Below are 27,476 nucleotides of genomic sequence, written 5' to 3' on the forward strand. Positions count from 1 at the left end.
CCGACCCAAGCCATGGTGGCCACTCTTGCCTTACCTGGGTCTCCTTCACCATCCATCAGTTTTCCAATGAGCTGCTCATAGGCAGTGCCCACCTTGGCACTGCTGCCACCTGCGGCCACTGTGAGGTGGTAGAGCCACGTATCCTGGAAGAGGGCAGAAAGCCATCGGATGGGGACGGGGTGGGAAGAGTGGAGGCAAGAGCTCCAGGGAGGACTCCTTGAAGGGGCCAAGCCCATGTGGGGTTCAGCTAGTTTGGTTGGCATGAGTCAGGGCTACCTGGAAAGACTGAGGATCAGGTGAACATGAACCCAAGTTTCCAAATTTGCGATTCTATTACATGACCTCAGTGAAGCAATGTTGGTCACTGGGAATAAATTCAGTATAAAGGAATATTCCCATTCAGAGAATATTAGTTGCCAAAGTGTCCAAAAGGAAATAAACTTGAATTTTGGGAAGCTCAGGAGAAAGAGAGAAGGGAAGATCAGAATCACAGGTCCAAGCTTGGCCCTGGAAGCCCAGACTTCTTCCTTACCTTTTCATGCTTGGTGCCAATGAGGAGGTAGGTGGGGCTGTGCTCTGTGGGGTGGATCACCAGGGTGCAGTGGGAGGAAAGCAACCGTCTGGTTCCTCCAGCCTCATAGTCCTCGTCTGAGTCACAGGATCGATCTACTTCCTCTATGCGTGCATCCCGCACAGGCAGGCAGCCCAGGGGTCGCTGTGGACAGGAGTCTTCCATGAATGGGGAGGCAGTGGGGGACAAGGGAGTCTCCTCTCTCTGAATACATAGGCTCCGTGGAGCTGGGAATCGTGGATATGGACCGATGACAGGATGGGGAGGTGAAGACTATAGCATCCCAGCCAGGCTGGCAGCAGAATGAGGCTTGCTTGGAGAAGCACCAGAGACCCAGACACGCAGAATCTCACACTCTGGAGGGATCCAGCCAACTGATTTTGTATTTATTGTGGGGTTACGTGGGGTAGGGACTTTCATCAGGACATGGAGTGGTGGTCATGTGCTTCGGTGGAAGCAGGAGAGTGGGTATTGTGGGGAGGCCAAGAAGTACCTTGTCCTCATGGTTCCGATAGTAGTAGAAGGTTTTCCCAACAAGAGCACACCAGACCAGCTTGGAGTGGCCATGCTTTACCTGTAAGACAGAAATGAACTGGCATTATGAGAACTAGGTAACTCTAGAAGTAAATCCAGGACTGGCAAAAAGAAGCCACAGGGAGACAGATTTGACCTATGGTAGAGATGGAGATGCCATTTGGGCTCCCTACTAATGGAACCACCCCTTTCAGAGTGAGGTAACACCCTGCGGCACCCCAGCCATCATGGGCTATTCAGTGACCTATGACCTGCCATGAAACGATTAGCCAGGCCAATCAGATGTCCCCTCCAGGCATATGAAAATGGGAAGAACTTGCTAGGTGGCAGAAGCCACAGTTGTCAGGGTGCCGGGAGGGAGGGAGGGAGGGAAAACAGCAGGCTGAAGCCCTTGGGCAACCATGCATTTTGAAGGAACAGAAGCTGCACACGGGCGGAGGAGAATGACATAAACAGATTGAACGAGAAGCAGGCACACAGCGAGCCTGCCAGCTCTGAGCTTGCTGAGTGCAAGTCGCCTTGGTTCCTGCTGGTGTTCTGGTCTAGCTAATGTACTTCCTTGTTAACTTCCATTTTCTTGGGTTTAACAACTGCTTCTCTGCTCTTTTCAACCAGAAAAGCCCCAACAAAAATGTCTTTCGGGCAGACCTAGGATACTTTAAGTCTTTGAGGGGCCATACCTACCTCGCCCAGGTCTCTTCCTCCCACTATTAACACTGAGGCAGGTATAAGGTGGGGGTGGGTGACAGCCCCTAATGACCTCAAAATGGATACAAGATAGTCCCTTCCCTTCTCTTTCTTGAGAATAATTGTTCCAACAACCCTGATTTGTTTCCGGGGAATCACTCGCCATCACCTTGTGTGGCCAGACCATGTTTGAGGGCTGGCCAGCGAGTCACTGTGAGGAGGCTCCCAGAGAAAGGAGCCCCATATAAGGGGGAACCCACCACCCTCGGCACCCCACACCTGGCTCCCCTGACTCGCAGGAGGCACATGTTCCTGCCCTATCAGCCCCACCCTATACCTTGGTCAGCCAGCCCTTCACGGTGGGCTTGGTGCCACCCCGAGGCAGAGCTGGAGGCCCGGTGGCCTGCACCTTCAGCAGGCTCTGGAGTACTCGGATCCACTCCTCCAGCAGGCTGGGTGAATCGGCCGTCAGGTAGTAGGTTTTCTTCTCAGAGATGAGCTGTGGAGGGCGAGATGTGGGGGCGGGGCAGCACACTGGGAGAATGGAGTAACCAGGACCTGGCTCCGAGGTGGCACCTGTCCCTGAACCCAAGGGGCCGGCCTTCTGCCTGCCCTAGTGCTCCCTCCTCTCTTTTCCTCCTCATCTTTTCCTTCCTGTCTCTCCTTCCTTCACTCCGTCTCTCATATTCCGTCTCATCTTCCTTTCCTGTACTCACAAGTTAGGATCACATCCAAATGTTGATCTGAAGTCTTTCATTCATGCTCATTTGGCCCCATCTTTGTCTCACTCACAGCCATCTCCAAACCCAGCACCTCTTCTGTCTAAAATACTAGCAGCCAGGAGCGTGCTCACCTGAAATGTCTGTGAACCCTCCCCTCGAACAATTTGGCAGTGGGAGTTCAGATCCACTTGGCCTTGAGGTTTCCGGATGACATCACTCTGTAAAGAAAGTATTGGGGAGGAGGGCCACTGAATGTGGAGCCTTTCCGGAGCACCTCATTTACCCGCAGATCTTCCTCCAGGTCATAAGCAAAGGGAAACATGATTCCCAGCATTCCGGCTGTGTTATGATGGGTGACTTATTCTAGATTCTGGTTATAGCTAAATGGAGCCTTAATCAGGAACATGGGTCCTTCTGAGAACCTCCCTATTTCATTCTGAAACTCACAGCCAGGCTTAGGTCCCCAAGTGTGGCTCAAAGCCTCAGGGGCCCAGTGAGGTTGCCTCTGCCCACCTGCCAGACCTTTGCCCTCTGGCCTTGGGCCACATTTCCCCTCCTCCATCCCATCTGAAATAGTCCAGGGTGTGACGTGGAGACCTTTTCACTGCAGTGCTGGGCGGGGAGACTCTCACCGGGGACTTGTAGTACATAATCTGTCCCTGTCTCAGGACAAACCAGCGCCTCTTCCACGTCTTCACCCGGCTCCCCATTTTCAGCAGGTAGCCCGACTTCTCCAGTGACTCCTGAGGGGTGGAAGGGTGTAGATGAAGAAAGGGGAAATCACTCAGGGCTCCTAGACATCACACAGGTCCAAGTGGTCCAGCTGCCTCACTACTCTGTCATCAATTAAATACAAAATTATTGAGTACCGACTCAGTGTATTTTCAGAGTACCATGCCCTGCTATGGTTCAGAGAGGACTAAATAAAACATGGGTGGTCCTGCCAAGGAAGGGCTCCCATGCTAGCTGGGGAAGACCTCACTATGAGAAGGTAGCAGTGCAGGGGCTGCTAGAGGGAGAGCCTGGCCAGGGAGAGCCTCAGGAGAGAGCCGGCCTTGTTAGGATAGTTCAGCCTCTCCCTCAAAGACTGAGAGGAGGAAGAAGACCATTCCAGGCAGCACAGAGCAGGGAGAGGGCAAGGCAGGTCTGGGCAGCCATGGACACATGAGCCAGGCAGGACTGGAGGCTCATGGAGCCAGGGAGGTGATGGGGCAGCAGAGAGGTGTGGGGCGAGGGATGCGGAATTACATCTGGATGGGATGCTAGCCCTGGCATGTAGTGGCACAGCTTGGAGCCTCAGGCTTCTCATCCATAAGATGGGCTAATGACCCTGAGAGGATTGTGAGGACAAATGAGACAATGCCTGGAAACTGAGCACGGTGCCTGGTGCCCTCTAAGAGTTCAATCAATGTTAGCTTGTGTTAGTATTCCAGGTGACAAAACAAAGTCATATATGGAAAACTCTTCATGGGGCCTGGTGGGCCACGGTAGGCTGTCAGTAACTGGCCATTGCTGGTACTCCAGGAGCTCTCCGGGCTCCCTCCTTCCTTCCTTGTGGGGTCTGTGTGTCTGACTCCATAACTGCACACTCCCCCCAGCCCACGCCCCCTGCCCCCATCCCCCAGCTCTAGGGACCCCTCACTTCAGGCAGCTACTGCCTGTGTCTTGTGCTGAGGGCCCCAGCAGCCTCTGCTGACATTCTGCTCCCACCTTCCCCCCGCCCATTTCCCGGCTCACCCCGCCCAGGCCCAGCCCATCAGTGGAGTAGGATGAGGTGCGCTGCAGTTTGTGCTCAGGCTCTGAGTAGTCACTGTCCAGCGAGCAGGCGTCCGGGGGGATGGCGTAGTCACCCTCGGAGCTCAGTGAGGACATGGAGACGCCTTGCCGAGGGAGGAGGAGTCAAGGTCCCGGGCCCACACCTCCCCGACTCACGACTCACGCAGCCCAGGAGCTGCTGAGCCTTGACCACCCACTGGGGACCTGGTCTCTGGGGCTGGGGGTGGAGCTGCTGGGGGATCACGAGCTCAGATCAAGCGGGGATCCCCATGTTCAAGTGCCCATGGGAAGAGGTGAGGGGCTCCTTGCTGCTGCACCCTGCCCCTGCTCCCCTTCTCTGTACCTCTCTTGATGGCCCGGGGGCTGCCTAGTCCGCTGGTCTTCCTGGACTCAGAGGAGGGGACTGAGATTCGGAAACTCGCCTGAGAGCTGCAGTCATCATCGGACCCGGAGGACTCGTCCATAAAGGGCATGTTGCTGATTTGTGTGGCTCTCTGCAAGACAGGCCCCTCCCTCACTGCAGCTCAGGCTGCAAAACAGTCCTCTCCCACCCTGCAGCTTGCACTCCTGCTCCAAGCACCCATGGTGTGGCCAACCCCCAGTCGGGACTCTGAACATACAACTGTCCCATGTAAGGTCCCTCCTGGCCTCACTCCTGTGTCGTGACCTCCAGGCTTCTCAGGCCTCCCTTCCCACACACCATCTTCTGTGGTCCCCAAAGCAGCTGCCCATCACGACTGAACGCCTGCCCACTGTGACCCTCACTCCTTGCCACTAGGGGGCCAGGAAGTTACACCACAGATCAAGTGTGCCATGCGAGCTTTAAAAATGTGTGGGGACGTCGCAACAATCAATGATTGCATCTCCATTGGCAAACATTTAAAGTGACTGACTATCTCAGCGTTGGTGAGAGTATGGGGAGAAGATGGGGAAAAAAACTCTAGTGTGTAAGGCATTTTTAGAAGGTAATTTGGCAGTACCTGTCAAAAATTAAAACATGTATATAATTTGCCCAGAAATCCCACCTCTAGAACTCTGTCCTACAGACACACGTAGATATAAGTTCACAAAGATATATGTGCACAGTGATGTTCATGGCAACATTCATTTTAGAGAAAAACAGGGACACAGCCTAAATTATTATTGGAGGAAAGCTTTAGGTATTAATAGTTATGGTGCTTCGATACCAAGGGTACTGGACACCTATAGAAGGAGGAGGTAGGGGCCAGGCCTGGTGGCTCATGCCTGTAATCCCAGCACTTTGGGAGGCTGAGGCAGGCGGATCACAAGGTCAAGAGATCAAGACCATCCTGGCCAACATGGTAAAACCCTGTCTCTGTTAAAAATACAAAAATTAGCTGGGCGTGGTGGTGTGCGCCTGTAGTTCCAGCTATTCAGGAGGCTGAGGCAGGAGAATCGCTTGAACCCAGGAGGTGGAGGTTGCAGTGAGCCAAGGTCACACCACTGCACTCCAGCCTGGCAACAGAGCCAGACTCCATCTCGGAAAAATAAAAAGGAGGAGGTAGGGAAGGATGACCTGACACGTGGTTATTCACGTGGTTAGGTGAATAAGCAAGGCATAGAATGACATGTATATGAGCACCTTTTGTGTGCACACAGGAGACAGTGAGAGTGTGCTGCATATTTATAAATGCATCAGAAGGCCTTACTGAATAAACACTAAACCATTCATGATAGCTTCCTTTGGGCTTAGGAATTAGGGAAAAGCCATGTGAGAGGAAATTTCACTTTTGGTTTTTTATGCTTCTATAAAAAATTTTATCAAGTATTACTATTATTCAAAAACCAATAACAGAGACAAAAATGTGTATGAAAATATTGCAATTCTATCTGATTTTTGTTTTTAAAATGTAGTGACGTTACGGGAATATAAGTTGGAATATACCTCAATAATTCTAGAAGGAGCGCCACTGCCCTCTGGGACCTGGGGAGTGGGGCAGACGTGAGAAAAGAGGGGGACGAGCTGTAGAGCGGGCATAGGCTTAACCTTCTTACCTTGTCCACATTCATACTGATTCAAATTTTTGTAAATGTGGAATTTTTATAATAACAACCTAATAAACAAAACAAAATGACACGTGCTGGGCTGAGCTCCCTGGGCAGGGTCACCATGTGCAGAAGCCTGGCCCTAGAGCCCCGCCTCAGTCATTGGACGATGAGGCCAGGGGCCTTTCCTGATGAGACACCCCCTGTTTGTGCAGCAGTTTCTTACCCCCTTCAGTGCTGTGTAGACAGGCACAGTGACATTCTTGTAGACCAGGCCAGAGAAAGACCCAGGGGAAGCAAGGGCAGGAGGGCTTGAAGCTGCGCAGGGAAGAGAGGAATGAGATTACTCAAGGGCATAACCCAGGAAGGGGTGTGGGGGAAGCAGAGAACTGGGCAGACGGCATTCCCTCCAGGAGCAGGCCGGTGACAGATCTCAAGAGGGGGGCCAGGGCCCTGTTCATCTTCTCCCTTTGACTCCCTTTGGGGACCATGATCTCCATGTGGTAAAGGATCCCTCACAACAGAATCCAAAAGCCTTACCTTTAACCATTTTCTCCTCCATGAGGCTTGCACAGTGTTCCACTGTTGAAGATGTGAGTTACAAATCATATGGCTATGGGACCACCCCACAGCCCTCGTTGTGGAGATTTGGTGGCTGGCTGGAGAAGAGCCAGTGAGTGGGGTTCATGTAAATCAGGACACTTGGGGCTCCTCCCACCCACGGCCCTGGCACTGCAGATGGGAAGCCTGTGCAGGTGGGAGGCTGGGCTGGAGGCCCCCCTCTCAGATCCCTTCCAGCTCTGTGACTGGCTACTTCCCTGTGATGGGCTGAACCTGTATGACTTCCCTTTCCCTCCTAGGTGGGCCTTGCTGTGATTTCACCTGAACTTCACTTGCTGGGGAGGGGAACAGGGTAGGCCAGCCAACCCTGGCCCTGGGTGTTGCTTGGAGTCTTCTCCCCGCTTGCCCACCCTGCCCACCTTGGGTGTTTGGTGCCTCCAAGCCTCACTTGGAACTCACCGCAGCATGCAGTATTACTTCTGGGAGACACATCTGAGAGCCGCATGCCCGATGTGGCCACAGCATAGATCCGGCTCTCCTGAAACAAGAGGTCTCAGGAAGCTCAGGGCCCAGCATGATGCCCACCCCACCCCCTCCAGGCATGTGCAGGAGAAAGCATGGCTTTGGGGGTGGCAGACCTGCGGGGGGCAGTGACTGGCTAACAAATCTTGGGAAAGTTACTTCATTTCTGAGACTCATTTTCCTCTGCTCTAAATGGAGGTCATAATACTTACCTTTCAGGCTGCTGTGAGAATCAATGAAATACTTAACGTAAGCATTTAACACCTGGAATATAATCAGTGCCCAACAGTTCCCTCTCTTGCCTCCACCCTTCACCTTTGGGGCAAAGGAGTTTCAAGAGAAGATGGGTCAGTAACCTGTTGCTCTGAATCCTACCCATTTTAGAGACCCTTGGGTCTCAAGATCTCACCCCCAGAAGTTGGGGATATTGATAATGAGGAAGCCACTGGGGCCACAAAACAAGGGCTCTTTTGTAAGCCGGTTGTTTGGAACTTAGGGCACATTTTTTAAAAATTCTCTATTGTTTCTTTTTAAAAAAAAAAAAAAATATTTGTTTGTTTTTTAAGTTCCAGGGTACGTATGCAAGATGTGCAGGGTTTTATATAGGTAAACGTGTGTCATGGTGGTCTACTGCACCTAACAACCCATCACCTAGGTATTAATCCCAGCATGCATTAGCTCTTTTCCCTAATACTCCCCCACCGCCACCATCCCCTGACAGGCCCCACTAAGTATGTTCCCCTCCCCGTGTCCATGTGTTCTCATTGTCCAGCTCCCACTTGTAAGTGAGAACATGCAGTGTTTGGGTTTCTGTTCCTACATTAGTTTGCTGAAGATAATGGCTTCTAGCTCCATTCATGTCCCTGCAAAGGACATGACCTCATCCCTGTTTATGGCTGCACAGTATTCCATGGTGTCTATGTACCACATTTTCTTTATCCAGTCTACATTGATAGGCATTTGGGTTGATTCCATGTCTTTGCTATTGTGAGTAGTGCTGTGATGAACATATGTGGGAACTTAGGGGACATTTTTTCCCCTGCAGGAATAATGTCGTATCATGGCTAGGCTTCAGGGCCAACCTACAAAGCCTATGTAGCCCAACAGGACTCCAGCACCCCCATGCAGAAGACACTGGGAGAATGCCCGTCCTGAGGGGGCCCCTGGGTCTGAAGTAGGCCACAGGCCAAAGGAGCTTTTCCTAATGGTCCTGATTGCTCATAAACAACCCACGTGGTTCCCTGTACCTTCTATATCTGCTTGCTCCACTGAGCCTAAAGGAAAACAAAGGTGACATGAGTCACCAAGGCTGACGAGGGAAGGTTGGCCAGCCTTTGGAGGAATGCCCTGCTGGCTCAGGGGGGCAGCTAGATGTGCTGTCACCTGGTGGGGTCAGATAGGCTAGGAGATGGCATTGGAAGGGAGGTGGGTGCCTATCGGGGTGTCATCTCAGAGGGGAGCAGCAGCCCTGGGACAACTGGGAGGAGAGAGGGCAGAGCTGATGAGTGCTGCCAAGAGACGCTGAGATCACTGGAGGGGCGGCAGGAGACAGAGGGGCAGTGAGGAAGGAGGCCAAGGAGGGCCCTGCAGCAGGGCAGGGAGTTTCTGTGCTCATGTAGGGCAGATACACCAGGCCCAAGTAAAATTTGGCATAAAAAGGATTATTTCTGCCCAGAGTGGTCATGGAATTTAACCAAGGACAGGCCTCTAACTTTGCAGAGGAAATGAAACTGAAGTTTGAAGGATTTAGGTAAAACAAAACTTAGGACTGTTTGACAAAAGGTTATCTAATGCCTAACTCACAAGGTTGTTTTAAGGATTAACTGAAAAAAGTGCTTTCCAAACTCTAAGGTACATAAGTATTTCTCACACGGTCAGATTGAGAAATGTTCTCTGACATTTCTCACTGCTCCGCCCCCCCCCCCCCATGGTTACTGCCCCATTGGTCCTGCCTGGGAGAGAGAGAAGCTGGGCTGTCTGGCCACTGTGATTTCTTAAGCTCTCCCTGGAACAGGAGTGATCATGCCTCAGGGGCCTGGGAAGGAGCTAGCATTGTGTCTTGTTTTCCCCAGGAGCAAGTTACAAAGGGGATTGCAAACAGGATGAGATCTCCTTACATTCTTTTGGCTGATTCTTGGGTCCTTGGGGCCTAGCTGGGGGCAGGGAGGGTCTGTGGGAAGACCTGACGCTGCCCCTTAATACCTTCATCCCCTTAATACCTTAATCGCCAGAGTTCAGCTGAGGTTCCTGGGGAGAATGTCATCTGATACGCTTTCTATACAGAATAAGAGGAGAGAATAACTCCTCGTCTCCCCATTCCTCCTCTCGTCCTCCACCCTCTTCTCGCACACACACACTTAACCTGTTCAGACAGAGAAGACCCACTCTTTTTTTTTTTTTTCAAGACAGGGTCTGGCTGTGTCACCCAGGCTGGAGTACAGTGGCAAGATCTTGACTCATGGCAACCTTCACATCCCTGGGCTCAAACTTAACTTCCACTTAAGCCTCCTGAGTAGCTGGGACTACCAGCATGTGCCACCATGCTCAGCTAATTTTTGTATCTTTTTTGGTAGAGATGGGGTTTCGCCGTGTTGCCCAGGTTGGTCTCGAACTTCTGGGCTCAAGCAATCTACCTGCTTCTGCCTCCCAAAGTGCTAGGATTACAGATGTGAGCCACCGCACCCGGCCCAAGACCCACTCTTATGCTATCACAGTGAATGGCTGTATTTTGGCAAAATGGCAAAGTGAGCAACGCTTCTCTCTGGTAGCAGCTACACATTCCTTGCCTGACTACTCCCCGCTCCCAACCTCTGCATTTGGACTCCAGAGCAAGAAGAGAGCCGGCAGCCCAGAGTACCAGTGCTTTTCCACCCTTAGTCTTCCTGATGTGCCCCACTCTTGGCTCAACTGGGTCTCCAGTCTTAACAGGTGTCCTTGAAACAACCAGAAGCTGGTCAACAGTCACTGCCAAGGATATAGCCCAAAAGTCTAGGGCTGTGCACCTCCTGAACCCGCATTTCTTTGTTTTGTTTTGTTTTTGAGATCGTCTCCTTTGTCGCCCAGGCTGGAGTGCAGTGGCGCAATCTCAGCTTACTGCAACCTCCGCCTCCTGGGTTCAAGTGATTCTCCTGCCTCAGGCTCCCAAGCAGCCAGGACTATAGGCGTGCACCATCATGCCCAAATAATTTTTGTATTTTTAGTAGAGATGGGGTTTCACCATGTTGGCCAGGCTGATCTCGAACTCCTGACCTCAAGTGATCTGCCTGCCTCAGCCTCCCAAAGTGCTGGGATTACAGGCATGAGCTACTGAGCCCAGATTCAAACCAGCATTTCAAAAGGAGGCCCTGGGAGGTACTCCTGCAAATACAGGTCTCCCGAGCAGTGGTGTGGAGTGAGTCCACCCTGATGCCACCCCCTTTCCCAAGTGACCTCATTCCTCCTGCTGCCAGGAGCCAACGCTTAGCTGTCCCCCATGGTACTGCTACACACCCCAGCAGCATCTGTGGAGGCGATGTCTGCCAATGAATCAAAGACTGACATTAGCTCTGGCAATGTCCCTTAAGAGGAAGTACAGCTGGAATGTGAGAGCTGGGCTTCAAAGCAGCTGGAACTAATTTAAAGCCTGGCTCTCAGACCAGGTAAGGTGGTTCTCGTGGCTGATGAAGGAGGATCACTTGAGGCCAGGAGTTTGAGACCAGCCTTGGCAACATAGGGATACTCCATCCCTACAAAAAATTAAAAAAATTAGCCAGGTGTGGTGGCGTGCACCTGTAGTCCCAGTTACTCAGGAGGCTGGGGTGGAAAGATCCCTTGAGTCCAGGAGTACAAGGCTGCAGTGGGCTGTGATTGTGCCACTGCACTCCAGCCTGAGTGACAGAGCAAGATACTGTCTCTCAAGTAAATAAATAAATAAAGCCTGGCTCCCTCACTAACTACTACATGACCTTGGGCAAGTACCTAAGTCTGTGGGGAACAGTGGTTTCCTGACCTGTAAAAGGGAGAAACCATACCTTACTCCTTGCAAGGAAAGGAGCCCTTCCCACAGGCTCCGTGTGAAGCCCTTAATATCCGCATGCCATTTTCACTAGTGACCTGTGAAAAGTCATTTTTATAGCCTGTCTCATTTTTATTTTAACTTTTTATCATGGAAAATGTCAGACGCAGGGCCAGACACGGTGGCTCACACCCGTAATCCCAGCACTTTGGGAGGTCAAGGTGGGAGGACCACCTGAGCCTGGGAGTTCGAGACCAGCCAGGGCAACAACATAGTGTGAGCCCATCTCCACAAAAAAATTAAAAAATAGCTGGGCATGGTGGTGCATGTCTGTAGTCTCAGCTACTCGGGAGGCTGAGGTGGGAGAATTGCTTGAGCCCAGGAAGTTGAGGCTGCAGTGAGCTGTGATTGCACCATTGCACTCCAGCCTGGGCAAGATTGAGCAAGATTCTGTCTCAAAAAAAAAGGAAAAGAAAAAAAAAATGTCAGCCTGGCCAACATGGTGAAACCCTGTCTCTACTAAAAATACAAAAATTAGCCAGGCGTGGTGGCGCATGCCTGTAGTCCCAGCTACTTAGGAGGCTGAAGTAGGAGGATTGCTTGAGCCCAGGAGGCAGAGGTTGCAGTGAGCCAAGATTGCGCCACTGCGCTCCAGCCTAGGTGACAGAGTAAGACCCTGTCTCAATTAAAAAAAGAATGATCTCACGTGCGCATCGCCCAGCTCGGCAAAGATTAATGATGTGTGGCCAGTCATGCTTCATCTGTGTCCCCACCCTTGGCCACCAACCAGATCATTGCTTCTGAAGTATTTCTACCAGACAGATGTCAAGACATTTTATCCAATGTTACAAGTAAGGAAGCTGGCCTGGCAAAGTTGCCTGTAATCCCAGCACTTTGGGAGGCCTAGGCAGGTGAATCACTTGCGGTCAGGAGTTTGAGACTAGCCTGGACAACATGGTGAAACCCCGTCTCTACTAAAAATATAAAAATTACACTTTGGGAGGCTGAGGTGGGTGGATCACGAGGTCAGGAGATTGAGACCATCCTGGCTAACATGGTGAAACCCCGTCTCTACTAAAAATACAAAAAGTTGGCTGGGCATGGTGGCAGGTGCCTGTAGTCCCAGCTACTCAGGAGACTGAGGCAGGAGAATGGCGTGAACCCGGGAGGCAGAGCTTGCAGTGAGCCGAGATCGCGCCACTGCACTCTAGCCTGGGTGACAGAGCAAGACTCTGTCTCCTAAAAAAAAAAAAAAAAGCCAGGCTCAGTGGCTCATACCTGTAATCCCAGCACTTTGGGAGGCCCAGGAGGGTGGATCACCTGAGGTCGGGAGTTTGAGGCCAGCCTGACCAACATGGTGAAACCCTGTCTCTACTAAAAATACAAAATTAGCTGGGCACGGTGGTGCATGCCTGTAATCCCAGCTACTTGGGAGGCTGAGGCAGGAGAATTGCTTGAACCCAGGAGGCAGAGGTTGCAGTGAGCCAAGATCGTGCCATTGCACTCCAGCCTGGGCAATGAGAGTGAAACTGTTTCAAAAAAAAAAAAAGAAAGAAACAAAGAAAGAAAAATAGCCAATACTTACCTACCACCTACTATGAACCACTACTGTTAAGTATTTTCATAACAACCCTATAAAGTAGGTACTATTATCCCCATTTTATAGATAGGGAAGCTGAGGCACAGAGGTTCAGTAACATGCCCGAGGTCACGGAGTTAACAGTTCAACCCTAGTGGTTTGCTTCTGGGGCCTATGCTCTTGACCATCATGCCAGACCACCTGAAAGACTCACAAAGATTAAATGAGAAAAGGTATGCAGGGCACCCAGCTCGATGTATGGTGTAGGGTGTGCACTCAGGAAATGACAGCCAACCGCCATTCACATCATTCTGAATTCTAGCTCTGACCCTCACTGGTTGTGTGGTCTGCACAGGCGCCATGGTACCTGCCTGCCAGGGCCACCATGAGGATGCCAGCAGCCTCCTCTCCTGCTCAGTGCATGGCTGTGCTCAGCCAGCAGTGTTCTTGTCATTAGCTCTGCTCCTCTGCCCAGCCCAGAGGTTGCCTCTTACCCAGGATGAAAACTGGTGCAGCGGGGGTGTAGGTGGCTTGTTACCCAGCTCCACTTCCTCCAACTCAGCTCCAAGGGCCTTCGGGCTCTCTCTTTCCTCATTCTTCCCTGCTGGGGGTGGCTCCTCCATCTCCATCTTCTCTGGTTCCTCCCGGTACCTAGCTCGGGACTCCAGCTCAGGAAGGCCAGAGGGGTGGAGGGCTGAGAAGGCCCCAATCTCAATGCTCACCACACGGTCAAAGTGCCCACAGCCCACCTGGGGCTGGCTGTGGTGCCTTTTCGCCAACTGGATGCTGTCCCGTGGGGTGCCAGGAGCCCGCACCTTTGGTAGGGTCAGACTGCTGCCAGGACCACCTTCCCTGGCAGAGGTCTTTGTCCCAGGGAGCATCCCTCTCTCAGCAGTAACCAGACTCTCACCCCAGGAAGCTGAACCACATCTGAAGGTACGAAGCTTCATGCATGGCTGGTGGGGAGGGCTCTCTCTTCCCAGATGAGGTTGAAGGGGCTTGGCCTCTACCGTTTCCCCAGAATGGACCGTGCTGGAACTAGAATCCTCCAAGGGGCTTGCTGCTTCAGAAACAGAGTCCTTGCTCTGCAGGGCACCTGGGGAAGGTGCAAGCACAGCTGCCTTCAGACCCTGGGCCTGGGAGCCACTGTCCTGGCCCATAGGCTGGATTCCCGGCTCTGAAGGGACAGAATCCTGCTCTGCAGCTCCGTGGGGGGGCACCAGCAGCTTCCGCGACGGAGCTATCTGAATAGCTGTGGTTGGGGTAAAAACAGTCACATTGAGAGCTCCGGTAGCTCAGCCCCACGCCCACTACACACACCTAACGCATACCTGCGCACCCTGGCCTGCCTACCTTCTAGCGCATCTTGAAGGGCTCCCACCTGCTCCACCAGGTGCTGATTACGGCTTTTCAGATGCTGATTCTCCATCTCAAGCTGAGCAGAAAGAAAAATGAAGATTTAGGACACCTAGACAGGTTTAGACGTATTTTTTCAATTCTTTTTTTTTTTTGAGACAGGGTCTTGCTCTGTTGGCCAGACTGAAGTGCAGTGGAGCAATCTTGGCTCACTGCAGCCTTCACCTCCCAGGCCCAACTGATCCTCCCACCTCAGCCTCCTGAGTAGCTGGGACCATAGACACACACCACCAGGCCCAGTTAATTTCGTTTATTTTTTGTAGAGACAAGCTCTCGCTATGTTGCCCAGGCTGGTAAACTCCTGGACTCAAATGATCTGCCAATCTCAGCCTCCCAAAGTGCTGGGATTACAGGCATGTGCCACTGTGCCTGGCTGCTGCATTTTCTTTTCTTTTCTGAGACAAGGTCTGGCTCTATCACCCAGGCTGGAGTGCAGTGGTGCAATCTTGGCTCACTGCAACCTCTGCCTCCAGGGCTCAAACCATCCTCCCACCTTAGCTTCCCACCTCAGACTCACGAGTAGCTGGGACTACAGGTGCATCCCACTATGCCCGGCTAATTTTTGTATTTTTTGTAGAGACAGGGTTTTGCCATGTTGGCCAGGCTGGTCTCAAACTCCCAGCATCGAGCAATCCACCCGCCTAGGCCTCCCAAAGTGCTGCTGGGACTACAGGTGTGAGCCACCGCCCCAGCCTGCATTTTCTTTTAAATTAAGTCCAACACATTTTTATTATCTTTTAGCAAGGGTTGGGACTGTGAGAATATGCAGGTAAGCCAGGCATCAGTTCTGTCCCCAAGAACTTGCAGTCTAGCAGATGACCTGAGATGTGCATCCAAAGAAGGGGAAGGAGGCCAAATGAGCCGATACCCTCCTGCAGGTGTGAACCACTTGTGTGAGGAGGACAGAGGAAAACATGGATGCTCACCAGCTGGGTGCAGTGGCTCACACCTATAATCCCAGCACTTTGGGAGGCTGAGGCGGGCGGATCACCTGAGGTAAGGAGTTCAAGACCAGCCTGGCCAACATAACGAAACCCCGTCTCTACTAAAAGTACAAAAATTAGCCAGGTGTCGTGGTGTGTGCTGGTAATCCCAGCTACTCAGGAGGCTGAGGCAGGAGAACTGCTTGAACCCAGGAGGTGGAGGTTGCAGTGAGCCGATATTGCACCATTGCACTCCAGCCTGGGCAACAAGAGTGAGACTCCGTCTCAAAAACAAAACAAAACAAAACAAAACAAAACAAAACAAAACAAAAAAATGTATGTTCGTCCTTTTCCAAACAGGAATTCCCACTCCTTTTATTTAGAAGGAGGTTGTTTTCTGTCTGTTGGCTATAGCACTGTAGCTTCAAGTCCTGACTTTCCTAAATAAAGGTACAGCATGTGACAAATTACAAAAATGGATAGAGAGGGAAGGTGGAATAGAGGTTACCAGAGGCTGGGGGAAGAGAGAATGGGATGTTAGTGTTTAGCGGGTACAGAGTTTCTGTTTGGAAAAGTTTTAGACATAGATAGCAGTGATGGCTGCACAACACTGTGAATGAACTTAATGCCACTGAATTGGTACATTTTATGTATATTTTACCACACACACACACACATAGTTAAAGAACAAAGAGGATGGAAGAGAAAGTGAGGCACGGTGATTCACTCCTGTAATCCCAGCACTTTGGAAGGCCGAGGTGGGTGAATCACCTGAGGTCAGGAGTTCGAGACCAGCCTGGCCAACATGGTGAAACCTGTCTCTACTAAAAATACAAAAATTAGCTGGGCATGGTGGCACATGCCTGTAACTCCAGCTACTCAGGGAGGCTGAGGCACAAGAATCACTTGAACCCAGAAGGCGGAGGTTGCGGTAAGCCGAGATTGCGCCACTACACTCCAGCCTGGGCAAGACAGCGAGACTCCGTCTCAAATAAATAAATAAATAAATAAATAATAATAATAAAAGAGAAAGTGGAGAGAGTGGACGCTGGCCTCTGTGGGCTTCCCAGAAAGAAACTGAGAGGGCTTTTCAGAAGTGAGACACATTCCTCCTCGCAAACTTAAATCCAGCACCAAGCTAGTCAGGAGCTCCAGGGAGACCCAACCAAGACAAAAGGAAAGGGGAAGTGAACCACGGTGTCTCGGCATGGAGGCCGAATGCAAAACAAGTGCTGGACAGAACGAAGGTCAGCCGAGGCACCCCAGACAGAAGGGGGCAGGAAACTCCGGGGCTCAGGGCAGGCCCAGCCATGCTTCCAGCAGGCCTCCAAGATGAGTTTCCAACCCACCTCTGCCAACTTGAGTGTCACCCATTCCTTGATCTTTGCAGCTTTTTCTTGAACAGTTTTTGCTTCCTCTGCTCTCATCTGCTTCTGCAAGAAAGAAAGGGCCTTCTGTTAATCCTAACAGTCACCAGAAGAGTGACTGACTGGAGGTGGGAAACCCCAGGAAGAAACATCAAGTGTGCGTGCCACTGACCTCGCAAAGCCAGTGAGCAGAAATTGTTTGTTGCAATATTATTTGATAAGGTAACACAACATTTAAAAACTCAAAACTGAAATAGTGTAAGTGTTCACCAAGAAGGGGTTGGCTGAATAAACACGGCACATCCCTGACATGGAAGGAGGATGCTGTGCCTCCATATGCAAGCAACATTAATAGTGAGGAGTGGAAATCAAGGATTGGGGAGGGAGAGAGAGGTGACTTGTCATTTTATACTCCTCTGGCTGTTTTTTTTATTTTTAACTATAAGCATGTATTACCTTTATAGTTAAAAAACAAAAAATAAGGCAAAATTGCAGATAACTGAGGTATTTCCATCAAAGTAGTCAAAAGAGGAGATGATTGAAAAGGTTTGCATCTAAAGAGGAGCACCCTGGCTGGGCGTGGTGGCTCACGCCTATAATCCCAGCCTCAGACAATGTCAGACTCTCAGTATTTCAGAGCTGGAAGGACCTTAAAGGTCATCTAGTTTAAGGTGTGGCAAACAATGGCCTTCAGGCCACAGCCAGTCCTCCACCTGCTTGCCCCACCCAGACCTGTTTTTGTAAGTAAAGTTGCATTGTAATACAGCCATGCTCATTCATTTACGTCTTATCTGTGGCTGCTTCCGTGTTACAACAGCAGCTTTGACCAGTTGCAACAGAGACCTGTGGCCCACAAAACATAAAATAGTTACTACCTGGACTTTAAAGAAAAAGTCGGCCAACCCTGACCTGGTTTGATATTGTCTTTGTACTTCTGTGGCAACTAAGGCTATGGCAAGAAATGATTTGCCTCTGTCCATTCATGGCACAGCTGGGACTAAAACCAGGTCTCTTGACTCACAAAATAGTGCCCTTTCTTTTATGAGCTTGACCTACTGATTCCAATTGTAAAATGACCTTTTTTCTGACCTAAGGAGCTTTAGCAAGAGTCATTTTGTCCACCAGCCCCCAGGATGCTGCCACTTCTAACTATGAGCTACTCAGAAGAGAAGGTATGTCTAAAATCAATGGAAGAATTGATCAGAGATTCCATGTGTCAAAATTCTATTTTTCCATCATTTTTCAGGAACACATGGTACCCCACAGTATACAAAGGCACCTCCATTAAGGGACTATTGGGTGAATGCTGATGGGTTAACATGAATCTGCCCATGATGGTTGGAAGGCACCACCAGGATCGGCTTCTCCTACATGGAGAAGGCATGTGTAGGAAATTAAAAGTCATCTGTCCAGACTGTGGGGTGTTTAGTTGGAAATGATGGCACTCTGGCACAAGGGGAAAGCTAGGTAAGTAAGGCCAGTGTCAGAGGAAAGGGACAGAACTGGGATGGAGTTGGTGAGATTGTGAAGGGGAGAAGGCAGGACACAGGAACTGGCAGGGAGATGTTCCAGAAGTCCTCTCAGGAGCAAAGGTGCCGAGTGGAGCTGAAATGCCGGGCAGTGGCCTCTCCTGGCCTCCCATGTGCTCAGGAGGGAAGACCCTGGTTTTCTGAGGAGGCGACAACTTTGGTCTCTGCCTCTTCAGCTTCATTGAGAAACTTTGGGCAACCAGCTGGCCACGACTGACCATCCAGCTCTGTGCAGCTCTGATCACACTACAGCCAAGTATCAAGTATCTCATCTTGGCAGGGCACAACAAGGCGAGAATGGAGAAAGAAAAGCTCTCCTTACCAAGTACTGACCACGTGCCTGACACTAGGCACAGGTCACACGGGTTGCCTCTCCCAGCAGCTCTATGAGGTGTTTCCACCCTTCTTTTATAAATGTGTAAAATAAGAACCAGTGACTTAAACACTTTGCCCACTGTCAGAGGCAGCAGGTGCTAGAGGTGGGCTTCACACCCAGATCAGTCTGCCTCCAAGCTCCTTTCTCTACTCTAACCCCTGCCTGGCTTCTAATGAGCAGATGTGGGAGGAACAGGCCTTCCTATAATTAAATTATCACATAAAAGAATAGGCTCAGGCTGAGGCAGGAGAATGGTGTGAACCCGGGAGGCGGAGCTTGCAGTGAGCCGAGATTGCGCCACTGCACTCCAGCCTGGGTGACAGAGCCAGACTCCGTCTCAAAAAAAAAGAATAGGCTCAGGAGGGAGCGAGTTCCCCCGCACTCGAGGGCTTGAGCGGAGCAGCTCAGGAGGCTGGGGGCCAGCGGTACAGATGTCGAAGAGGGCATGGTGCTCCCTTGTGCATGAGCCCTTACCTGCTTCTCCAGCTGAGCCTCCAGCTGGCTGATGAGCTCATCTTTGCCCTTTATGGCTTTCAGCAATTCTTGGTATTTCCGGTGCAGGCTCCCCTCAGAGTCCACATTCTTCAGATTGGATAGTTTTACCTTCTCTTCCATGACACCCACCTGAAAAGTACAATGATCTCATAGTGTCTCCCATCACTCACACGGGGTGTGCAGTGGCCAGTAACGTGGGTGGGACACCCTCTGATGCCCCAGGCTGTGACTCCCAGGCACAGCCCTTACCCAGGGCAGTCTGAGCCAATTAATTCAATGATCATTTATAAAGTTCCAATCTGAGCAAAAGAAGGACTGACAAAGAAGAAACTCGTTTTGGCTACTCTAGGTCATGGTTAGTAGTGGAGAGATGGGTAAGAGGAGGGCAGAGGAGACGATGAGTGGAAAAAGCAGCTGGGTCTTGTGCCATTGACCTCTGTGGATCCCAGGAGGAATGAGCTGGGCAGGACAAACAGCCTAGGAGAGCAACTGTCCCAACCCCACTGTGGTAGCGATATTTACTGTTCACTGCACAGCCATGTGCTGACCCACATTTCTCAACCCTTCTGCAGCTAGATGGAGCCATGTCATTGATCCAACCAATGGGGTCCAAGTGGAAATGGTGCATCATTTCTGGACTCAAGTATGTATGTATGTATATATTTATTTATTTAAAATTTTTTTAAAACAGACAAGATCTTGCTCTATTGCCCAGGCTAGATTCAAACTCCTGAGCTCAAGGGATCCTCTAGCCTCAGCCTCCCAAGTAGCTGGGACCATAGGTGCATACTGCCACACCTGGCTGGGCTTAAGTATTTAAAAGCTCGTGCAGGGTGGGTGTGGTGGCTCACACCTGTAATCCCAGCACTTTGGGAGGTTGAGGCAGGAGGATTGCTTAAACCCCAGGAGTTTGAGACCAGCCTGGGCAAATAGTGAGACCCTGTCTCTATTAAAAAAATAAAATAAATAAATAAATAAATAAGGCCAGGTGCGGTGGCTCACGCCTGTAATCCCAGCATTTTGAGAGGCTGAGGTGGGTGGATAGCTTGAGCCCAGCAGTTTGAGACCAGCCTGGGCAACAAAGCAAGACCCTATCTCTAATAAAAAATACATCCAGCTTTCTTTCCTTGCCATGGCAACCAAGAAGGCTGCGCATTCCAAGTGGTCCAGCTATAAGATAGGCAAGCCTCCTTTCACCTGGATTCCTGAGTGACTGTGGAAGCGGAATCACTGGCTAACCCTCAATGGACAGGTTCCATGAGTGAGAACTAAATGTGATAAACCACTGAGACTTCAGACTTAATTTGTTACCATAGCATAGTCTAGCCTATTTGGACTACTATACCCACTTGCTACACTGATCTTTACCCAGAGACTCTACTCCCACAGAAAGCTCCATGCACACTCATTTGTTCAGGTATAACACAGCACTACTGGTGATGTGTGTGTCCACCTGTGTCCATGGGAAGGGCCTGGAAGGGCCGACGGTCATTCCCCTGCATATTCCCGCCGATCCCCTCCCCTGGTTACCTGGGTCTCAGCGTTCTCTGCTCTCTGCTCTGCCTCCAGCAGCCTCTGCTCCAGCTCCTGCATCTGCTCGGCCAGAGAGAAAAGGGAGATGTAGGTGCCATGTCCCTACTGTGAACACGGCATCAAGGCCACTTTAGAGAACTGTGCACACACTGCACACAGGCCAGGCTTCAAGTGCCCATCTCAAGTGGCTCAAGAGTGTCAGGGTAAAGATTTTCAAGGCAACTCTCAGCTCCCTAATCCTGAGTTCGTGGGGCAGGTGAAGAACCCGTGGCTGCTGTCCTCTCTGCTGAGGGAGTGGAGGCCCAGCTCTTTTGTCCTGACGGAGGGTGTCCGGGGAGGGCAGCAGCTCCACCGTCATTCTTCCTGAGTATCCCGCCCTGTCCTGGCTTCGGTCTCCCCTTCCTGAGGCCCCTTTCCTCTCAGCATTGGGTCGAAGGCGGGGCCATGCTGCTGCTCCCATAGGGCCCACCCTGTGTCATCGATAGAGAACATTTCACCCCACTCAGAATATCGCACTGGCTGGGGACGAATACCTCCTCACCCACAGTCGAGGGCACCTCTGCCTGTAAGTGCTTCAGGGCTATCACCTTATTTGAGTTCTTGAATCTTAAAGAACTAGAAAGAGAAAGAGAGGCTCAAAATACATTTTTCAAAATTCTATCTTGCGAGCTGGGATGGCTGTAATCCCAGCACTTTGGGAGCCTAAGGCGGGAAGATCACTTGAGCCCTGGAGTTCGAGACCAGCCTGGGCAACATATCAAGACCTCATCTCTACTAAAATTTTTCTTTTTTAATTAGCTGGGCGTGGTGGTGTGTGCCTGTAGTCCCAGCTACTTGGGAGGCTGAGGCAGGTGGATCACTGGAGCCTGGGAGGTTGAGGCTGTAGTGAGCTGAGATGGCACCACTGCACTCCAGCCTGGGTGACAGAGCAAGGTCCTGTCTCAAAAAAAAATTTAAAAACGTAAAAATTCTGTCTTGCTGCCAGTAGAGGCGTGTCACTCAGGGCTGAGGAGCATGGAAATTCTGGAAATTACACCAAGTGGCCCAAGCAAAGGGACTGAAGTTCTTGCACGTGGAGGCTCTTCAGGGACCAGACCTAAGCTGAAGACTGAAGAGCTGCTCACGAGCCCACAGCGTTCATGGCATCTCTTTGCAGCTTCTCAAGCTTGTGGCTTGGCAAGTGAAGTGTGCGTTGGATGTCAGCTCCCATTCTCCCCCTGCTAGGGCACCACCGTGTGCTGCCCAACTGTACATCATCACATGGAGGACCCGCAGAAGCAGAGCAAATTCATGCATCCTGCTCTCGTGTCTAACACCATGTGCCACAGCCTAGCTGGGGCCGATGCTTCCTTCCCCAGCCTGCCTTGCCCCAGAGTAACACATACGTATCATACATGTCCCAGAGGCGTTGCATCTCAGCCGCATCTTCCACCAGGCTGGATAGGCCCAGTGCCCCTCACTTCCCAAGTTCCAGCCTAACCTCCTCTCTAAGGATTTGGCCTCTTCTCTGGCTACTCAAACTTCTCCCTTCAGCCTGGACCCTAGCTGATATTTACCAGTGAACTAATTGATCCTTCTCGCTTTCCCAATCTCTCAGCTGAAATTCTGCTTTCCTTAATTAAAAGGTGGATGAGCAGGACCCCCCCAGCCTGCTGCTAGACAGTGAGAGGAAAGTTACACAGGAGCAGCAGTTCGTGTTTGGGAACGTGGGGGACCTCTTTGCTCAGGGTGGCCTTCCCTCATCCATTTTTTTCTCCTTTCTGGGACTGGGGAGACACAGATGCTTTCAGGGCACATTCCCTTGGACAGAGAGTTAGAGTTATGCTCATCTGAAGATCCCGAGTAAAACTCAAGACTTACAACCCATATGGGACAAAAATGCTCTGGTGCTCCCATGGATAGGGCCCCCTGTGACAGGAATTCACGTGTTCAAGCCAAGGATGCCCACATCCCTTCTTTCCTTCCTCTCTTGGGGTTAGTAACACTACTCAAACCTCTCGATGGAAGCTGAGTGGGTGCGTTGGTTCTGGTCAGTTTTGGGCATTGGTTTGAGCCAGATGGACTGTCCTAAGTCAGTCCTCAGGCCTGTCCCAGAGGAGTTCCTTGACCTTCACACAGTTGCTATGCAGCCACGGGGCAGATAACAGCACAGCATAAATCAATATTATGTTTATAGGGGTGGCTGCCCAGTGCAAAAGGAATTCTCCTTGGTGGTGGGGGGTTGGTTGATACATAGTGTGGCCCCCAGTGTTGGTACTGCATAACCCTTCCCTCTTTGACACCAGACCTAACTGGGCCAGCCAGGTTCTCTCTCTCCAGGAATCTGGAATCAAGAGATCAGAGGCTGGAGCCAGGGAGGTGCCCTGGAGAAGGTGCACAAACCTCATCAAGTCATGATTGCTGGATAGTTCCTTCAGTTCTGTGAGCTGCCCCAGGATCCTTCTAATAAATCCCGTTTGCTTGAGCTAGCCAGAGTTGGGTTTTTGGGGGGTTTTTTACCCACACAGAAATAATCTAATGAATGCGATGATGAGGAGCATTTTCTTTTTCAAGAAGAAAATGAAATACTGAATGGGAAGGCCCTGGACCCTCAATAAGTTTCCTAGGTTGCACTTCAGCAGGACTATTGAGACCTAACTAATCTGCTCTGTAGCTCAGAAGAAGGCATAGGCTTTCCATTGGAAATGATAACTCATATTTGTGACATTCTGAAATGATTGGCTGATATTTTCTGACTTCCTCTGATGGAAAAACTTGTCTTGCTCTTTTGCAAATGGGGACCAAGGTGCAGTAAAGGATAAACTTGGGTCTTACCTCCCATGGAGGCATTTGATAAGTCAATGACATTGGTCAGAACCAGAAATCGCTCTGTTATTGACAACACAGCGAGCATTTTTTCCCCTCCGTATTTTATTATCTATCCCATGCACATGCTATTACTGAAGCAGATGGAATGGCAAGGCACCTTTCAGAGCCTGGGGTCTCCCCTGGGGTATCCTCCCAGCCCTGGGTCACCCTCTGTCACTGCCAGGTGGTCCTCATTACTGCCGAGTCTCCCAGTCCTTTTTTTTTTTTTTTTGGAGACAGAGTCTTGCTCTGTCGCCCAGGCTGGAGTGCAGTGGTGCGATCTTGGCTCACTGCAAGCTCCGCCTCCCAGGTTCAGGTTCACGCTATTCTCCTGCCTCAGCCTCCCGAGTGGCTGGGACTACAGGCGCCCGCCACCACATCCCGCTAATTTTTTGTATTTTTAGTAGAGATGGGGTTTCACTGTGTTAGCCAAGATGGTCTCGATCTCCTGACCTCGTGATCCCCCCGCCTCAGCCTCCCAAAGGGCTGGAATTACAGGCGTGAGCCACCGCACCTGGCCAGTCCTTCTTATCCACCCTGCAAGGACACTTGACACTCAAAGCATTTCATATTCACTTTTATGTTGCAGTATTCTTTTTTCTCTAAAACTAGTGTTTGAACACTTTAGCCCCAGCATCAACACTTTTCACGAGGGCAGATCTTTCTTCTTCACCCTTGCTTAAAGGCCACACCTGGAGCTCTGCAAAGCTGGTGCTACAGGTGGGCACCCTTATTTGGCTGTTCCAGGGTTCTCTAGGACCATGTCCTCAGCTGTCCTTTCAGTGTGTGGGTCTGGCGTAATATGCCAGCCAAGGAGGTGTCAGGTTTAGGTGGCTGACAGGGATCTACTTTCACCAGCTGCACATAAGACTCATAAGCTGCCCTAGAACTGGCTGCAGCAACCTGATGAAGTGCACTTGGCACCAATCTGGTATTTAACCCCCAAGTGTGCAGCTCCTTGTCACATGCTGTGAGATGCTGTGAAATACCAGGCCATGGTGGCAGGAGCACCTGGGACTCTCCTGTACTCCCAGCACAGTCCTGCTGTGCCCAGCAGTGGCCTGAACCAAGAGCCACACCATCCTGGTCTCAATGATCCCTTTGAGAAAAGGGTTCAACATTGTTTTTTTTTTTTTTTTTAGACAGAATCTCACTGTGTCGCCCAGGCTGGAGTGGCCAATCCCAGCTCACTGTAACCTCCGCCTCCCAGGTTCAAGTGATTCTCGTGCCTCAGCCTCCCAAGTAGCTGGGATTACAGACGTGCACCACCACGCCTGGCTAATTTTGGTATTTTTAGTAGAGATGGGGTTTCTCCATGCTGGTCAGGCTGGTTTCGAACTCCTGGCCTCATGTGATTCGCCTGCCTGGGCCTCCCCAAGTGCTGGGATTACAGGTGTGAGAGGTTCAACATTATTACCGCTGCCTTACACCCACGGGAGAGAACAGCACAGCTAAGAGGTAAGGCACTGGAACCTCACTGACTCCACCACAGTGTGGCTTTAGACAAATTCCTTAACCTCTCTGTGCCTCAGTTTCCTCATCAGTTAAAGAAAAACAAAAGAGTAATGACACCTTCTAGGATCGCTGTGAAAATTCTACAAGCTGCCCCATGTAAAGCACATGTGCATGGCCTGGCATTCAGAAATTTATAGGTAAAAGCTGCTTGTTGGTTTTTTTCCTACACAAAGATGGCACTTAGGAGCAGGGAGACCAGTGTGGCCGGGACAGTGTGATGCTCACCTGTTGTCTCAGCATGACTAGTAATAGAGCCTCCTTTCACTTTCTCTCCAGAGTGTCCTGCTTTAGGTGATAGATTATATGATCGGACTACTTAGGATTCACCTACAGAAAGAATGGGTTTAAGCCAGAGGTTGCCCACTATTAACTTAAAGAGTGTCCTGTAAGACCTACACTGTGTTGTGGGCATTTAGCCTATATGTATATAGCTAAACAGGACCACTTGGTCTGTGTAGGGCTGTGTGTATATACATGTAGGACATTTAGGCTACACTTATGTAGCTAAACAGGGCCACTGTCATAAGCACTGTACATGCATTAACTCATTTACATTTCATAACAACCCCAGAAGGCAGGTACTATTAGTATCCCTATTGTGTGGATCAGGAAACTAAAACAGAGAGGTAAGGTAACTTGCCTAAGGTCACACAGTTACTAAGATTCAAAGCCAGAATTCAAACTCAAGTAGACTGGCTCCAGAGCACATGCTGTCAGCCACTACACTACACTGCCTCTCACATACAAATCTCACATGTCACGTAAAAATCCAGATTCCATATACATCTTGTTTCCATCTTCTCTTAAAAAATCAAAAGATCTGGCCACACTAGCATTATATTTTCTATTTTCTATAGCAGTAAGTGGCTTCAGCCCTTCCCCTCACATTTTCCTAGAACCTCTCACTCTCTTCATTGTCTCATCTATCTAAATTAACTGCAGACATTTGAGTTTGCAATCCCCAGTTTAGCCATTAAATTGTTCTAACTCTGTTGTTATCAAAGACAATTGTTTTGGCTGGGTGTGGTGGTGCACACCTGTAATCCAAACACTTTGGGAGGCTGAGGCGGGTGGATCACTTGAGCTCAGGACTTTGAGACCAGCCTGGACAACATGTTGAAACCTTGTCTCTACTAAAAATACAAAAATCAGCCAGGCATGGTGGTGTGCACCTGTGGTCCCACCTACTCGGGAGGCTAAGGTGGGAGGATTGCTTGAGCCTGGGGGGCAGAGGTAGCAGTGAGCCGAGATGGTGCCACTGCACTCCAGCTTGGGCAACAGAGTGAGACTTTTTATTTTAAAAAATAAAAAATATTAAGACAATGGTTTTCAATTTTTTTTTTTTTTTTAGCAACAGATCTTTTGTTCAATTAAAATCATATGCTTATTCCCAAATACATAAAATACACGAATGTGGAGCTGGGAAGAGAAAGGGCTCCAAGCCTTGTCTGTGGGCTACATGGGGCTCCAGGGATCCACTGGAAAGACAGCTGAATGGGGCCCGAGGTAAGGCCATGGCAGAGGTTAGTTGCAGGAGAGACTTTCAAGGGCATAAGAATCACATGTGGGCTTTGTCACCATGCAGATTCCTGGGATCTGCCCACAGAGCTTTTCTTTAGCAAGTCAGAGACATAGCTCCAGAAAGTGCTTATAAAGAAAGTGCTTGTGGATGAAAGTGGTGGTCCACAGACCACACTGTAAGAAACAGTAGCCTGGCCACAGAATGCAAAACAAAGCTGACTCCTTCAGAGATGCAGCCTGGAGCCGTAGCCCCATCAGCATCCCTTCTCAAATGGTTCGCCAGCACTACAGAACTCATCCATATATGGTTCCTGAGAAATACTATGGTGAGGAGGGCAGCCTTATAATAAAATAGGGGGTTAGAAAAACAATTTAAGGCCGGGAGCAGTGGCTCACACCTGTAATCCCAGCACTTTGGGAGGCCGAGGTAGGCAGATCACTTGAGGTCTGGAGTTCAAGACCAGCCTGGCCAACATGGTGAAACCCCGTTGCTACTAAAAATACAAAAATTAGCTGGGCGTGGTGGCACGTGGCTGTAATCCCAGCTACTCAGGAGGGTAAGGCAGGAGAATCTCTTGAACCTGGGAGGTACAGGTTGCAGTGAGCTGAGATCACACCATTGCACTCCAGCCTGGGTGACAAAGTGAGACTCTGTCTCAAAAAAAAATAAATAAATAAATAAATAAAAATCTCTCTTTTACACACACACACACACACACACACACACACACACACACACACACACCACAGAATAAAAGCCCTAGAAGGCATCTTCTCCCAAAACAAATCAGATCTGTGAGCACAGAGACCTGCTAAGACCCATTCCATGATGATTTTATGCAAACTTCAACATACTTCCAACTCATCCTTGTATTCTCCTTTTATGGTACCTGGCCTTGTCACAAAGTATGAGATATTTTAGGATATGTTTTTCTGGGCTACCCATATGTTGTGAAACTGGCACTTAAGCTGAACTGCTGCCTCTGTATAATCCATATGAG

At 50.3% G+C, this 27,476-nt stretch overlaps 1 protein-coding gene across 5 annotated transcripts in view; it reads right to left on the minus strand.

The window, feature by feature from the left end:
• PLEKHH1 (pleckstrin homology, MyTH4 and FERM domain containing H1) overlaps positions 1–27,476 on the minus strand; it is a 56,796-nt gene that overhangs the window by 13,145 nt on the left and 16,175 nt on the right. For 3 of the 5 annotated variants that reach the window (XR_009210194.1, XM_032135046.2, XM_032135042.2), the window contains exons 3-18: positions 20,590–20,652; positions 19,039–19,188; positions 16,642–16,725; positions 14,307–14,388; positions 13,448–14,205; positions 7,318–7,396; positions 6,838–6,879; positions 6,524–6,615; positions 4,634–4,784; positions 4,252–4,394; positions 3,147–3,257; positions 2,646–2,732; positions 2,130–2,291; positions 1,065–1,145; positions 533–715; positions 35–143 (exon numbers count right to left, since the gene is read on the minus strand). Coding sequence is in view for 4 of the 5 variants with exons in the window: in XM_032135046.2 (XP_031990937.1) it covers positions 35–143; positions 533–715; positions 1,065–1,145; positions 2,130–2,291; positions 2,646–2,732; positions 3,147–3,257; positions 4,252–4,394; positions 4,634–4,784; positions 6,524–6,615; positions 6,838–6,879; positions 7,318–7,396; positions 13,448–14,205; positions 14,307–14,388; positions 16,642–16,725; positions 19,039–19,188; positions 20,590–20,652 (2,377 nt within the window). In the remaining variant the exon portion in view is untranslated. The remainder of the gene's footprint in view (positions 1–34; positions 144–532; positions 716–1,064; positions 1,146–2,129; positions 2,292–2,645; positions 2,733–3,146; positions 3,258–4,251; positions 4,395–4,633; positions 4,785–6,523; positions 6,616–6,837; positions 6,880–7,317; positions 7,397–13,447; positions 14,206–14,306; positions 14,389–16,641; positions 16,726–19,038; positions 19,189–20,589; positions 20,653–27,476) is intronic. The other 2 variants (XM_032135045.2, XM_032135043.2) reach the window with 2 other exon arrangements.

Source organism: Hylobates moloch, unplaced genomic scaffold (genome assembly GCF_009828535.3).
Source record: "Hylobates moloch isolate HMO894 unplaced genomic scaffold, HMol_V3 SCAFFOLD_16, whole genome shotgun sequence".
NCBI lineage: Eukaryota > Metazoa > Chordata > Mammalia > Primates > Hylobatidae > Hylobates > Hylobates moloch.